This window comes from Chiloscyllium plagiosum, chromosome 4 (genome assembly GCF_004010195.1).
Source record: "Chiloscyllium plagiosum isolate BGI_BamShark_2017 chromosome 4, ASM401019v2, whole genome shotgun sequence".
NCBI classification, from domain to species: Eukaryota; Metazoa; Chordata; class Chondrichthyes; order Orectolobiformes; family Hemiscylliidae; genus Chiloscyllium; species Chiloscyllium plagiosum.
Window position 1 is genome coordinate 14,789,337 of NC_057713.1, and position 16,851 is coordinate 14,806,187.

The window sequence follows — 16,851 nt, forward strand, 5'->3', positions numbered from 1 at the left end:
TAACATCCAATGCACACTTAAATATTACTAAGTAAATACGTATTTAAACAAAGGAGCATTCATTAAACATTCCCATATTATTTGTGCCTTAAAAATCATGCCACCTACTTATTTCCCTAGCCAGAACAATCCCATTCAAATTCCACAAAGTATGTATTGTTAACCGGTTCTCAAACATGCTATTCCAATGTAAGGTTCAATTTACATTTATTGATATTTCATCAATATTCCCACATAAAATAATTCATTTGCAAGATAGGGATCATAGGTTTCTGCTGTGAGCACTAAAACCACAAAAAAAAGCAACCAAAACAATTAGCCTGTCATCAACAACTCAACAGGTTCACTGATGTCACTCCAGCCTTTGTATGATTATTGTCCTACAGACAAACAATTGCTAGAAGACCACCTTCAAACCAAAGATGGAAAATAAGCATAATTTTGTAATGATTCAGAAAGCTTTCCTTCTGTGAAACAGTTTTAAAACTGTATATTGTGAATAGTAATATTAAAACATATGAAGATGCTAAAATTTATGATTTACTTGTATATTAATGTGAATGCAGTTAGGATCATGGAGCTACAATCAGATCAGCCATGATCTTACTGAATTATGTAGCAGTTTTGTAGACCTGATGAGATCATAAGAAACAGGGGAGCAGTGGACCACAACACTTAGAGTCTGCTTCATCATTCAGTTATGATAATGGATAACTGACTGTGGCCTTATTATTTTTCTGTGTTTCCCCATATTCCTCAGTCCCCTTGCCAATCACGAATCTAACCAACTCAGCCTTGAATATATTCAAAGTACGCTGCCCCCACTATTTTAAGAGTAAGAATATGTCAAAGACTGAGGAGCTTCTAAGTGAAGAAATTCATCTTCATCTCCATCTTAAATAGGAGTTCCATTATTTTTAAAGTGAGCAGTTGAGAGGAGATTCACTGGTACCGGGATGAGGGGTGAGTTTATCTTACAATGAAAGTTTGGCCAAGCAAGTTTGGCCTGCGTCCTTTTATTTTTGTTCATGGGATATTGGCTTCACTGATTAGGACAGCATTTATTGCCTTTCCCTCATTATTTAGAGGGGCGGTAAATGTCAAATCATGGGGAACGATGGCAGCTTTTCTCGCTAGAGGACACTAGTGAACCAAATAGCTTTTACAACAATTAACAATGGTTTCATGATCACTATTAGGCAATTTTTAATCTAGATTTTTAATGAATTCAAATTTCAACATCTTCCATGGTGAAATTTCAATCCATGTTACCAGAACATTAGTCTGGGAGTCTAGTTTACTCATCCAGTGACACTACCACTATACCAGTCTGGAAGGATGAGAGCCAATGTCATTGAAATAGAAGAGAGCCTGAGGATAGCATCAAAGGATATTTCTTCCTGAGAGGGAGACTAAATCTAATGACAGGTAAAATATAAAAGGTTTCCCGTTTGAGATGGTGATGCAGAATAATCCTTTTTTTCTCAGTGGTTGTGGATCTTTGGACCTCCACCCAAGAGGATAACAAGGGAAAGATTAGGGCCCATTAGGAACCAAAGGCAATCTGTGTGTAGAGTCAAAGGACATTGGTTGGGCTAAATGAGTACTTCATATTTGCCTTCACGGTGGAGGAAGAGGATGTAGGTACAGAATTCAGGAAGAAGGACTGAAAAGTTTGACGTGGCATCGGACGTTTTGGCAGGCTTAAAAGTAGACAAACTGCCAGGTCCGGGTGAGATATATTCCACGTTGCTCTGGCAGACGACGGAAAGCATTAATCTCCACTTGGAGAGACAAAGTTTGACCATAGTAGGCAGCATGGCTTGTCAGAGGGAGGTCATGCCTCGCCAATTTGATTGAATTTTGAAAGGCGGCTATGTGTGTAGATGAGGATAGTGCAGTTAATGTAGTTTATATGAATTTCTACACATCATTCAATAATATTCCACATGGGATCCAGGTAACTTGGCAACTTGGATCCAAAATTAGTGATAGCAGACAGAAGGTCATGGTTGAAGGCTACTTGTGTATCCAAAGGCCAGTGTCCAGTGGCATACCACAGGGATCAGTGCTGGGTCCACTACTCTTCAGTTTGTATACATACAAGTAATATAGGAGAAAACGTGGGGGGAGGGGTGTTGAAAAGGAAGTTTGCAGATGACATGAAGACTGGCCAGACAATTAACAGTAAGGAAGAACGTCTTAAATCTTACAGGAAGATATAGGTAGATTTGTCAGATGGACAGATCAGAGGCAGGTGGGATTTAATGCAGATACTGGTGAGGTGATTCACTTTCAAAGAAATAACAAGGCAAGGAAGTACTCAATGAATGACAGGCCACTAGAATGTTCAGAGAAACAGAGGGAGTGTGGGGTGCTTGATTACAGATGCCAGAAGGCAGCAGGACAGGTTAATAGTCTATTTAAGGTGGCAGTTAGATTACAGCTGAAGTACTGCGTACAGTTTGGTCACTGCTCTATAGGAAGGATGTCACTGCAATGAAGGGATGCAGAGGAGATTCACCAGAACATTACGTGGGATGGAGCAGTGTAACTATGAAGAGAGGCTTGGGTTATTTTCTTTAGAACAGAGAAAGCTTAGAGGGAACCTAAGAGGGAGCCTATATAATAAGATAATGAGGGGCAATGAACAGGGTGGATAGAAAACAGTTGTTCCACTTAGTTGAAGTGTCAATAACAAGTAGCATAATGTTAAAGGTGTAAGATTTAGAGAGCATTTGAGGATTTATTTTCATCCTGAGGATGGGGAATCTGGAATGCATTGCCTGAGAGGGTACTTGTGGGAGGAAACCTCACAAACTTTAAAACATTTCCTTCGGATCAGCACTTTAAAAGTCATAATATTCAAGGTTACGGGCTAAGTGCTGGAAAGTGGGAGGTGAATAGATTTGAGTGTTATTTTTGTTGGTGAGAACCAATGGGCCGAAGTGCCTCTTCTGTACTGTATGATTCTAGGAAAAGTGGCAGCCAATATGCTCACAAACAGCACTGAAATAAATGACAAAGTAATCAATTTTTTTGTTGTTGATTGAAGGATAAATGGTGGCCAGGATACAATGGAATGTGAGCATTGATTTTCAACTTAAGTCTTGAAGTGAAACTCAAACCAAAATCTCAGGAGGTGCGTGCTACCAACTTATCATAACTGAGGCCAGCTGTATTTCCAGGATTGGCCACCACTCTAGCTGGCACTGCTGAGACTGAAGAGCTGTTTGTTTTCTAACTGGCCAGCAACTCAAGGTTAGGTTCTTTGTTAAACGCATGGAAGCCTCAAAGGCAGGCAGTTAACTATCTGATTCACAATCAAAGCAGTTCAGGATTTGGAATATTATTGGTGGTTAGGATTACAGTCACAGCCAATGAAATTCAGCTGTTAGACAGCAAGCATCATCTCAATAATAAAATGAAGTGCGGGTGCAGGTGTTGGACTGCAGTGGACAAGGTCAGAAGTCATATGACACCAGGTTAAAGTCCAACAGGTTTATTTAAATCACAAGCTTTTGGAACGTTGCTCCTTCATCAGGTGAGTAATAAAATGAAAGAATACAAATTTTCTCCCATAAATATGCATGCGCTATCAAAATTGTAATCTCAGATATCTGCATATTTCTGCAATATTGTTATCAGGTTATCCAGAGGCTCTCAAATATTCTTTCTCTTTTGCTGAAAAAGAACCTTTGCACATTAGTTATTTTTGGTTACATAAAGAAAGAAAAATGAATGACAAGGGACAAACCTTCAGCATCATTCCAGCCTGTTCATATGCTCTGTGGAGAACAGAAATAAATTACACAGAGATACCATACACCATAGGATTACTATACAAAAATGGTCATGATGCACAAATTTAACAGAAAAGTATTAAAGATAGCTGATGCAGTCCTAAGCAGACTGCAAGCGGTACCAGTATTGGTCCAGTGCTCACCAATGGACTATTAACTCAAGAGACCCAGACTGATGCTCTGGAACCATAGGTTCAAATTACAACACAGCAGATACTGACATGTGAATTCAACTTTATATATAAAATTAAAAGCTAATTTAATGGTGACCAGGAGTTACAGCAGTGTGGTTGACTCAAATGTCTTCTGACATGACCTAGAAAGACAACTTGCTGGATAGACAACAAACGCCCCTGGCCATATCCCACATGACAATTTTAAAAATGCCCCGTCAATCCTGCATAGTCCTTCTGACCAACATCCAAGGGGACTTATACCAAAATTGGGAGAGCAGTCAACAGCCTGACACCTTTTAAATCTTGGTCAACTCAGTCAATAGTTCTCTTACATAGCAACTCTTCAAAACGCCTGAAGGTAATTTCTGAGTGTAACTATATCTTAAATGCTGCATAATCATCCACAGTGGAAGCACACTTGAACATAGTTGGGAAGGAGCTTGCCTGGGATTACTCAACATTGACTCTGGACAATGTTTAATTGTAACCAGTCATACACAGGCAAGAAAATATTCTGCAGATTAACAGCACTATGACCCCAGCTAATGTATCAGTTTTCCTCCGTATTGAGCACCACTTGAAGGACTCACTGATGGCTGGCAAAAGCATAGAATGTATTCTGGATGTGGGACTTCAACATCCATCACCAAGAATAATTCAGTAGCACCACTACTGAGCAGCTAGAAGAGAGTGAGGACTGCAGATGCTGGATAGTCAGAATCAAAAAGTGTGGTGCTGGAAAAGTACAGCAGGTCAGGCAATATCCCAGAAGCAGGAGAATCAATGTTCCAGGCAAAAGCAGATAATGTTCTGGGAACCCTATGGCAATTGGTGGAATTTGAATTTAGTAAGAAATCTCGAATTAATGCGTCTAATTTTGGCTGTGAAATTGTTGTTAAATGTTGGGAACACCCATCTGGTTGGTCTAGAGAAGGAAACTGACATCCTTGCATGGTCTGGCCTACATGTCCTCGTAACTGTCCTCTGGGCAACCCACAGATAGACTCTCAACAAATAAAAAAATGCACCAGGTAAACTTGTTAGCACTGCAGTGTCACCATATTGCCCCCAGTATGGAAATCCAGAGCATTTGGCCTTAAAAGATGAATAAGTAGAAAACAGTTGTCATTATTTTAAAAAACATAATTCTACAATGAACAGAAAACTGTAATGCATTATGTATTGGAGTTTTCTAGATATATAACAACATCAGCACTGAAAAGGACGGTATAAATAAAAATATATTTCAAGAAGGATTGCACATCTTTTTATACAAGTAGGCACGTAAAACATATAACGAAATTATATTTTTCAAAATATCCATTGTGTTGAAAATAAGACTTCCAACACTCAATTGTTGAGATCAAACTGGAATGCTGTTCCATGGCTTTAAAAAAACATTAATATCACCAAATGTCTCCACTTCTGACCTTATGTTTTAATGATAATGCTGCTGAAGACTATTCAAACTCAAGACACTACATTGTGGCAACCTAATTGGACTGAAATTACTGACTTCCAACAAGCACTTTCTGCCCTATATATGACATCAACTAATGATGAGCTTATTCTTTTTTTTCATTGAGTTCAACTTTACCATACTTGGGCAAATGCTCATGATGTCATGGCAGTCTCTGTCAGTTCATCTTTAGCATTCAGTTCTTTTGCCCATGTTTGGACTAAGACTATAAAGAGCTCTAGAATTAGGGGTTCTGCAAATATCAATATTGGAACATTGGTGGGCAGGTTGCTGAATGAGGGATATTTTAAACCACTCGTTAGTTGGCTAATTTGGCAATAATGACCAATTGGATTTACACTGCTTTCTGCCGACAGAATGTACTCTCTCAATTCTTGCACATCGTCAGGTAAAGGTCAGCGTTTTTGATGCATTTCAGCAGCTTGGTTAGGAGTGCTGCTAGTTCCACAGCACAAACTTTAGTATCATAACTAGGGTATTGTCAAGATTCATGGCCATTTCTATATTTACGACCTTGGGCCATTAATGTAACATACCCAAAGGGAATCGAATTGTCTAAACACTGGCATCTATGCTGGTGCAGGCCTTCTGAGTAGAAGATAATCAAAGAGTTGGCAACTCTGGCTGAAGAAGCTACTGTTCCAGCTGTGTCCTTTGCACTAACATGCTGTGTTCAAAATCAAAGAGAATAGGGATGTTTTTGGATTATCCTCCAGTTAGTTAACTAATTGCCCAACATCGTTCAGAACTGAATGTAACAAGACTTCAAGGCTTTGTTCTGATCTTTTGGCATGAGATTTATTCAGTTCCATCTGCAGAATACTGACTCTGCTATTTAGCCTGCAGGTAGCTTTGTGTTATAGCTTCATTAAGTTTGAAACATGTTTACAGGTATGTCTAATGCTGCTTCTTCATGCTCTCCTTTAGTCTCCCCTGAAGCAGGGTTTGGTTTCCTGAATCTTGAAGCACAGAAAGAATGTGAGAGATTACAAATTGTAGTTAAATGTAATTCTGCTACCACTGAAGGCCCACTGAACCTCATGGATGCCCAGTTTTGAGACACCAGACTGATCCTGGGCCTGTCCAATGTAGCAAAGTGGAATAACTACACATAATAGAGAATGATCTGTGTGTAGATGGGATTCCTCTCCAAAAGGAATGGCTATTCATTCCAATACCATCTCACTACCTGCAATGCATCCAATCTGGCAGATATCGTTTTCAGGACTGAATCAGCTTGGTCAGTAGTGATTCGACCTAAGCCACTTTGGGGACATTGAGGTTCCCCACCCAGAGTGCATTCTTGTTACTCTTAGAGCTTCTTTCCAGTTCAACATGGAAGAGTACTTATTCATTAGCTGAGCGAGAGTGGTAGATGGAATCTAGAAGAGGTTTCTTCACACGTTCGACTCAGTAACATGAAACCATCAGGCTTGGAGATAATGCCCTGTTGCATTAACCCCCATCATCATAAAGCGTTGAGGCTCGGATGAGGCATTTCAAGATCCTGCTGCCCCCCTCACTGGACACCCTGCTGTTTTGTATCAACCCAACTGATGATGCTATCTCCACCACCCTCCATCTGGCCCTTCCCCCACCTGGACAAGACAGACTATTGTTCATAGACTTCAGTTCTGCATTTAACATTATCATTCCTCAGCACCTGAGTAAAAAGCTGAACCTGCTGGACTTGAATACCTACCTCTGTAACTGGATCCTGGACTTTTTGACAGACACCTCAGTCAGTCCATATTGGGACCAGTTTATCCCCCCCCCCCCAGGACTGTGTGCTTGGTCCACTGCTGCTCACCCTGCTGACACACAACTGTGCAGCATGCACAGCTCGAATTACATAAAGTTCGCTGATGACATGTTGGTAGTAGGTCTCATTAGCAGGAACGACAAGTCAGCATAGAGAGAGGTGGTGCAATGGCTTACAGACTGGTGCAGAGCCAACAACCTGTCTCTGAATGTGGATAAAATGGAAGAGATCGTTGTTGACTTCAGGACAGCATAGAGTGATCCCTCTCTGCTAAACATCAACAGTTTCCAAATGGAGATTGTGAAGAGCACCAAATTTCTTGGCGTCCACCTGACGGAGAGTCTCACCTGGTCCCTCAACATCAGCTCCATTGCTAAGAAATAGTAAAGTCCCAGCAGCACCTCTACTTTCTGCGCAGGTTGAGGAAAGCCCATCTCCCAACCCCCATCCTCAACACATTCTACAAAGGGTTTATCGAGAGTACCCTGAGCAGCTGCATCACTGCGTGGTTCGGTAATTGCACCATCTTAGATAGTAAGACCCTACAACGGATAGTGAGGACAGCTGAGAAGATCATTGGGGTCTCTCTCTTCTCTCCAATACAGACATTTACACCACACGCTGCATCCGCAAGGCTAACAGCACTGTGGACAACCCAATACATCCTTCATTCAAATTTTTCTCCCTCCTACCATCTGGCAGAAGATACCGGAGCATTCTGTTTCTCACGGCCAGACTGCACAATAGTTTCTTCCCCCAAGCCATTAGACTTCTTAATGCTGTGTGATCCCACTCTATTCCATTTGCAATTTTCGGGCGACTTTTTGAACTGCTGCTAAAATACTGTTTTATTAATGATCATTTTTTGTTACATTGTAATTTGTCAGGAATTACTGTGCTATCTTACACATTTTGCATTTTATGCCGTCCTGTGTATGATTGTACTCCTGTGCAATCTGTGTGTTCATATAGCACCTCGGTCCTGGAAGAACACTGTCTCGTTTTTATTGTACCAGTATATATGTTATAGAGTCATAGAGATGTACAGCATGGAAACAGACCCTTCGGTCCAACCCATCCATGCTGACCAGATATCTCAACCCAATTTAGTCCCATCTGCCAGCACCTGGTCCATATCCCTCCAAACCCTTCCTATTCATATACCCATCCAAATGTCTTTTAAGTGTTGCAATTGTACCAGCCTCCACCACTTCCTCTGGCAGCTCATTCAATACACGTACCACCCTGTGTGAAAATGTTGCCCCGTAGGTCTCTTTTATATCTTTCCCCTCTCACCCTAAACCTATGCCCTCTAGTTCTGGACTCCCCAATCCCAGGGAAAAAAAAACCTTTGTCTATTTACCCTATCCATGCCCCTCAATTTTGTAAACCTCTAGGTCACTCCTCAGCCTCCAACGCTCCAGGGAAAAATGCCCCAGCCTGTACAGCCTCTCCCTATAGCTTAAATACTCCAACCCTGGCAACATCTTTTCTGAACCCTTTCAAGTTTCACAACATCTTTCTGATAGGAAGACGACCAGAATTGCACAATATATTCCAACAGTGGCCTCATCTATGTCCTGTACAGCCGCAACATGACCTCCCAACTCCTGTACTCAATACGCTGACCAATAAAAGAAAGCATACCAAACACCTTCTTCACTATCCTATCTACCTGAGACTCCACCTTCAAGGAGCTATGAATCTGCACTCCAAGGTCTCTTTGTTCAGCAAAACTCCCTAGGACCTTACCATTAAGTGTATAAGTCCTGCTAAGATTTGCTTTCCCAAAATGCAGCACTTTGCATTTATCGGAATTAAACTCTATCTGCCACTTCGCTGCCCATTGATCCATCTGGTCAAGATCCTGTTGTAATCGGAGGTATCCCTCTTCACTGTCCACTACAGCTCAATTTTGGTATCATCTGCAAACTTACTAACTGTACCTCTTATGCTCGCATCCAAATCATTTATATAAATGACAAAAAAGTAGAGGACCCAGAACCGATCCTTGTGGCACTCCACTGGTCACAAGCCTCCAGTCTGGAAAACTACCCTCCACCACCACCTCGGTCTTCTACCAGTTACTCTACTCTAATACTCTACTTAATGCTGAAAGGTCCCAGAGCCATTCCATTAATTGTAAACTACTGTGCTGCCACATCCGTTGGTGTAGACTTACCCAAGAATGGCAATGGACAAGTCTGGGGCATCAACTTTAAAATATAATTTGGTACTTTTATTGAGTCAGATTGCTGAATTAGTCTATGGGACAGTCCAATACTTTTGGCACAAGATTCCATTTTTGAGTGAGGATGACTTTGCAGGGTTGATTGTGCAAGGTGATGCTCAATGGCTGTTTTTACTCCATCTTGTATTTTCTGTCTGCATGGCCATATTGGTAAAGCAGGATGTAGTTCTACTGTCTTAAAAGATGATTAGTGAACTAGATGTATTTTTTTGCTGTTTTTTAAAAAAAATTCAGTTGCTTCATGGTCATTAATAAGACGTTTGTTCAATTTTTAATTAACTGAATTGAAAATCCCTCTGTCCTGGCCTTTACATTAGCAGTCCACTAACATCTTTGCCTTTAGTGCAAAAAAAATTGAAACAAAAGAACAAAGATAGTGCTTGGAAAGTAAATCTGACCTAAACCTTAATAGAAAATGCAGCTTCAAACATATGCTCATTTCACAATTTTGTCTGTGCATTCATTTAATGTTAAAACATGAACAGTACAGGTCCTTCAGCCCTCGATGTTGTGCCAGCCCTTTATCCTACTCGAAGATTTGATTAACCTACATACCCTTTATTGTACCATCTTCCATGTGCCTATCCAAGAGTTCTTAAATGCCCCTAATATATCTGACTCTACTACCATTGCTGGCAGTGTATTCCACGCACCCACCGCTCTCTGTGTAAACTACCTACCTCTGACATCTCCTCTAAACCTTCCTTCAATTACCTTAAAATTATGTCCCTCTTGATAGAGATTTCCACCTTTGGAAAAAATCTCTGTTTATCCACTCTAACTATGCCTCTCAACATCCTGTACATCTCTATCAAGTCACCTCTCATCCTTCTTCGCTCCAATGAGAAAAGCCCTAGCTCCCTCAACATAAGACATGCCCTCCAGTCCAGGCAGCATTCTGGTAAATCTCCTCTGCACCCTCTCTAAAGCTTCCTGTAATGAGTCAAACTGAACACAATATTTCAAGTGTGGTCTAACCAGGGCTCTATAGAGCTACAGCAGAACCTTGCTGCTCAAATTCAATCCCTCTGCAAATGAAAGCCAACATACCATACGCCTTCTTAACAACACTATCAACTTGTGTGGCAATTTTGAGGACTCTATGGACATGCACCCCAAGATGCCGCTATTCCTCCAGACTGCCAAGAAACCTGCCTTCAACCCTGTATTCTGCATTCAAATTCAACCTTCCAAACTGAATGACTTCACTTTTCCAAGTTGAACTCCATCTGCCACTTATCAGCCCAGTTCTGCAATGTTGATTCAATTCTCTGATATCACCAGAGTTAATTACTTTACAATATCAGAATTTCTTTTTGAAGAAATATATTTTCAAGTACCTGGAATGAAAAAAATCCAAAACTCATTTCATGTAGCAATTTTATTTTTGACTGCTGTCTTGACTGAAGAATTTCCCTTAATTTCTACTTAACAGTGAGATAATGACATTATAAAACAGGTATGGAAGTTAACACAACTGGGAAGAAATTGATTTTGTCAAACAAAAAAATCTGCAAACTGAAAGTCCAGTTGCTGATGCCACTTCCTAGTTCAGTAGCAGCAAAACAAATAGAAAGATCAAGGTACTAGAATGATTTGTACATGCACCCTCCAATTCCCTTTTAAAGCATACATTTGTCAATTTCTCCCTCTCATCTCACGCTTTTTACTTTCTTCAACTAAAAACCTGGGGACGCAAGAGTTTCGCATGGATCTGCATGGTTTGAACAATCAGTGAATTCCCAGTTGCTTAAAATTTCTAATGCAAGATCTGAGTACAGTTGTAAGAAACTTATTAACAAAAAGTAATGACAAACGAAGTTACACATAACCTACGGAAATGATTAAGTGCAAATGGAGGTCCCCCAATCACCAGACAATTTAAAAATCGGTGTGAAACTACATTAAAGCCAAAACAGATATCAATTTTAGGAAGAAATACAATTGAATGTTAATGCAGTGTTTACAACATGAATAAGCGATGCTTTTCTTACCATAGTAATAGACAAAAGGATAAGTCTGAAGAATCTGATTTCGCACAAGAAACAAAGTTTGGCCCCAAAAACAAAACAAAATGAATCCTTGCCATCTAGCAATACAACTTAAACCTGTAACTGAATTAAAACATATGAAGTTATAGTAATGCAAAACGTTAATCCTTTCTGTGGATTTGTCCAACATGCTGAAAAATAAAGCAACCTGTTTTTGTCCATCTACCATAAACCCCTAATAATTATCCCAACAACATGAAAAGCAGTTCAGGCTTGAATCTCTTCAGCTGATATGGGCTCCCACCATCTCCTGAGCTTGAAGGAAGCAGAATTAAATTTTTGACTTGTACTTTAAGTATTATTACTTTTAAAATTAAAAAGATCTCATTGAGGAATCTCAATTGTTCCATCCTGGCCTTTTCCCCATCTCTTGATGCTTTTCTCATCAGTACCAAATTCCAGAGTTTTTTTAAATTTCGGTTGATCAGATGTACAAATTATATCATTTCTTTTGGACTGCTGCATTCCATTAGAAGGGCACTAGGCAAATCTCTAACTTCACCATTAATATTGGTTTTAATTTAATTCCCTGGGGTAAAGAAAACAAAAGCAGCAGAAATTTACAATACTTACTTAGCAGCATGGAAGAAACTAGCATGAACAAAATGTTAAGGAAGACAAAAAGTAGTGTCAGCAGCGAATACATATCATTACATATTACAAACCATTCAGTGTGATCTCAGACAGAGTGATGTCTCATCTGGATCTTATCGTTAAATGAAATATGCCAATGACAAGGAATCAGATTGTTTCAGCATTCACTGAAAACATAATTGTGCTGACTTCAGGATTCTAATAAAATTGTTGCTTTTAATGCTCTCAAGTGACATAGCCATCACTGGCTGGGTCAGCGTTTAATATCCTGGAGAATGTAGTTTTGAAGCCTTTGGGGTGTAGGGACAACTAAAATGATATTAGGGAGAGAGTTACAGAATTTTGACTAAGTGACAATGAAGGAACAATAATATATTTCTAAAGCAGGATGGAATGTAGCTTGGAGGGGAACTTGCAAATGATGTGATCCTCATACATCTGCTGACCCTGTCCTTCAGCCATGATGAGTCACTACAATGCATCTTGGTACACACTGCTGCCACAGTTCATCAATGATGAATGTTGAAGGTGGGCTACTTTGTCCTGGATGGTGTTAAGCTTCTTGACTGTTACTGCACAAAACCAGGCAAACAGACTTGTGCTATGGAGATCAATAGGCTTCAGCAAGGCAGGTGAGTTACCTGCTACAAAATTTCAAACTTCTAACTGTATTTATAGCACAGGTTCTGTTCAGCAAAGGTAATGTCATTAAACATGAAGAGGTGATTATATTCTCTCTTGGAGGTGGCCAATGCCTGATATAGTGTGGTGCAAATATTACTTGTTACATATCAGCCCAAGGAGATAGTGAGGACTGCAGATGCTGAAAGTCAGTCGACAAAGCGTAGAGTGGACAAAGCACAGGTCATGCAGATCAGAGGAGCAGGGCAGTCGACATTTCAGGTCGGAACCTTTCAGTAGTCCTGTGACAACATTCTGGCAATACCCCTAAAAATCTGTGGTACAGAGCTAGCCGCGCCCTTGCCAAACTGTTCCAAAGCAGCTTCAATATCTATTCAATAATGTGGAAAACTGACCTATCCACAAAAGGAAGGACAAATCGAACTTAATTTATCAAATAAAAATTGAATAACCTGCAGATTCTGCAAATCAGAAACAAAACAGCAGATCTGTGCAGCCAGACCTGCTGAACTTTTCCAACAATTTCTGTTTTTGTTGCTAACCAATTATCACTCTGTCTACTTTTGCTTATCAAAGTGATGTAAGAGATCTTCAGTGCTGTCAAGTATCACTTGCAAAGGAATAAAATAATAATTTGAATGTTCTTCATTTAAGTTCCAATTTAAAAATTATGAAGAGTTTTATTGATTTATTTCAAAATATGTCACATCATGCCAATTCATATTTCATTTAAAAGAAATCTGCAATCCCTCTACTGACCTGATAGTGTATTTAAGAAGCATGTCCTAGAAATACTTAGAAGTTGCTCTGAAAACAGTGAATGAAGTTTATATGCCACATTGTGTTTAGTTTTCAACTGCCTAACAGCATATTCCAAACTGCAATTCACCTTCATTTTATTGAGCGGAAGGGGGAGGGTTGGTAAACAGTTGGCGAGACAGCTGGTCCGCTATGCACTATAACGCCAACCCCTTGGGTTCAATTTCCACATTGGTTGAGATAACTATGAAGGACTCTATTTCACCTTGTCTGAGGCTCAGATCAGTGGTGACATTCACATTAAAACACTAGCTGTCAATTTCTCCAATGAAAGAGCAGCTCCATGGTCCACAAAGACTACAGCAACTTTACTATTTAGCTGGATTGTCCTGAATTTTAAAATACATTCTAACATATTGAGCACTCAACTACAAAATATGAGCCGAGTCGAAAATTGACACATAGGTAACTCAAAAGCTCAGGCTCAATACTAATTTAATTCCATATCTGCATGCTTGAAGATTTAGACCACATTATATCCTATAGTTTTTTTGGGAAATATTAACTATCTATAAACAGTAATAATATCTATAAATGTCGGCCAGCTTATCAGGGATGTAAGGAAGGGATCCCTAATCGGAAAAATCTGCATCGCTAACAATGCAAAAATCCCTTAGCACTGCACTGAGGTCCATGAAGTAGAGCTTGAACTAAAACCATGTGATGCAGAAGCCAAAGTGCTACCACAGAGCCAAGAGAAAGACTCTGCCTACCTAATAACTCCAAAAGTCTACAGTAATGTTGGGATGTTTCTTGGAACAGAAAATGAGAACAAATTTACAACCAAGCTGCAATCTTTTTAAATGCAGCTGAGCAAGGAGACAACAGGCAACTTGAAAGGACATTGGGCAACAATTTTCTTCAAAGTTAAAGTTCTCCCATGCACACATTATAACTTCAGTGATATATCAGCATTTGGTGATGAAGTGGGAGATGGCACGGGGCAGGGTGACACTAGGCACACGGACACACAAGATGGCCACTTAGCCATAAGTTGGCCACTTAACACACAAGATGGCCACCAGACTACAATATGGAGAGAGACAGCAGAGCAAACACAGATACTGCCTGGGGCCACCAGGATGCCAGCATGATGCACTCACAACCTAGCTGATTAGTTTAAGGCAGGTGGGGGAGAGAATACACGAGTAGCGGATACTGCCCACCTAAGTGTCTGGGTCTAGCCAACACCTTTGATAGAAATGCTAACTATTTGATACGGACTCAATACAAAGTGCTAACAGCCAGGGCTGTAGTAATCATCCTTCTCAGGAAGAGCGATTAGCACCCATTACTACAGTAATGCACTTGTGCACAGATGTTGAAATTAACAAAGGTTGCGCTGAAACTGAATGACCGTGCCAAAATTAACAAAGGCTGCACTGGAACTGACAATGACTGCACCAAACCTATCAGTGATTCTGTAATGTTTACAATAAACAAACTACGCTACAACGACAATAACCTCACTACTGACCTGTCATATTACAAAACGTATAAAAGTATCTTGACATGTACTCTGGGTGGAGAGAAGAATCGCAGCTGACCACTGTGCGGTTGGTGTCTCTCTCTCCACGGAGCTATAGTATTCCCGTGTACAATAAACTCTGTCATTGAACCCCGACTCTGACTCAGAGGCTGGTGATTTTCCCCACAACAGTGAAAAATTATTGTATACATCATTCTCTCAGTTTTTTTTTCAAAAGAATCTAAGAAGTAGGAGCAGACATTGGCCACACACCTCAAGCTTACTCCACTGAATAAAGTTAATTTCCTATCTTAATTCCACTTTCTTTTCCTATCCCACATTCCTAAATTCCCTTAATGCCCAAAACCATTTTGATCTGGCCAGAATATATTCAACAACTGAATAGTCAGAGTACAGAATTCCAAATATTCCCAATACAAATTAAGTGAATAGATTCCTCAATATCTGAATTCTACATGACTGAAACCCTTATTCTGCACATATGTCCCAAGTTCTAAACTCTGCAATCAGTAAAAATAGAGCTGAAAATATGTTGCTGGAAAAGCGCAGCAGGTCAGGCAGCATCCAAGGAACAGGAGAATTGACGTTTCGGGGATAATGCCCGAAACATCGATTCTTCTGTTCCTTGGATGCTGCCTGACCTGCTGCACTTCTCCAGCAACACATTTTCAGCTCTGATCTCCAGCATCTGCAGTCCTCACTTTCTCCTCCAATCAGTAAAAATAGCCTCTTAGCATTATCCTTAAGCCTAAGTAATAAAATTCAAGGAGGAAAAGCCCTGTGGTAGTTCATCTTCATTATAGTTCCAATTTAGCAGTTGTTCAATTTGGTATAAAACAATGCAAAACATCTTCCTAGTTATATCTTACTTCCCTAAAAATGAATTAGAATTTGTTTTGAAAATATTAATACATAATATCAAGTAAAGCACTTCCTTCAAGAAGTCAGCTTTAAAGAAAAGGATACGCTCTATTGTTCTGATGTGACTCTGCTTCTCTTAGGTAGGCATCTTTTGCTTGGTCATATTGTTTTGCATTCTTGAATGCGACAGCTACAAAGAAACAGAATACAAAAATTTATATGAAATTATAAGATACAACAGCAATTTTCATTTAATTATTCACTACTCACAACATGCAAAGACAGAAAATGTACTAAATAGATGGAGCACATCCGCCAAGGAAGTGCCATCCACCTTAACCTAGTTTCCAACTTGACGTGGAACTCATGTTCAAGTACTTGAAGTTATATCCAAATACTTATTTAAATGTAACGAAGATTTTGCCTCTATTCTTATTACAGATTCCCATCAACTTCTGCAAGAAAGACAATTGTCAACTCTTCCCCAATGCTTCCATCAATTACATATAATCTGCATCACTGACTATTCATCCCTTTAAAGGTAAATAAGTTTTTCTTGACAACTTTACTTACTTTCTTTTTTAAATAGGTCAATTAAATCTCACCTTGATAAATTCGATAAAACAAAGTAATTGTGCGTTTAATAGAAGTTTCTTCCAATTATTGTTAATTTTCTACTGAAACACTATTTCAAGTTATAAATGTAAAAATTTCAAAATCTTTATGCCAACCCTGAAAGATAACCTGTATAAGTTTACATTTACTTAGCATTATGAATTATTAAGGAGAAAGTGAGGGCTGCAGATGCTGGAGATCAGCATAATTCATAATGCTAAGTAAATGTAAACCTATCGCATTTCCAAAGCCCCTCCCCCAAGTCCTGCTCCCTACCTTTTATCTTAGCCTGCTGGACACACTTTCCT

At 39.7% G+C, this 16,851-nt stretch overlaps 1 protein-coding gene across 1 annotated transcript in view; it reads right to left on the minus strand.

Annotated features, from left to right (window-relative positions):
- napgb (N-ethylmaleimide-sensitive factor attachment protein, gamma b) overlaps positions 1 to 16,851 on the minus strand; it is a 53,253-nt gene that overhangs the window by 31,525 nt on the left and 4,877 nt on the right. Inside the window, exons 3-5 of the mRNA XM_043687753.1 lie at positions 16,034 to 16,118; positions 12,097 to 12,114; positions 3,758 to 3,788 (exon numbers count right to left, since the gene is read on the minus strand). Coding sequence (XP_043543688.1) covers positions 3,758 to 3,788; positions 12,097 to 12,114; positions 16,034 to 16,118 — 134 coding nt within the window. The remainder of the gene's footprint in view (positions 1 to 3,757; positions 3,789 to 12,096; positions 12,115 to 16,033; positions 16,119 to 16,851) is intronic.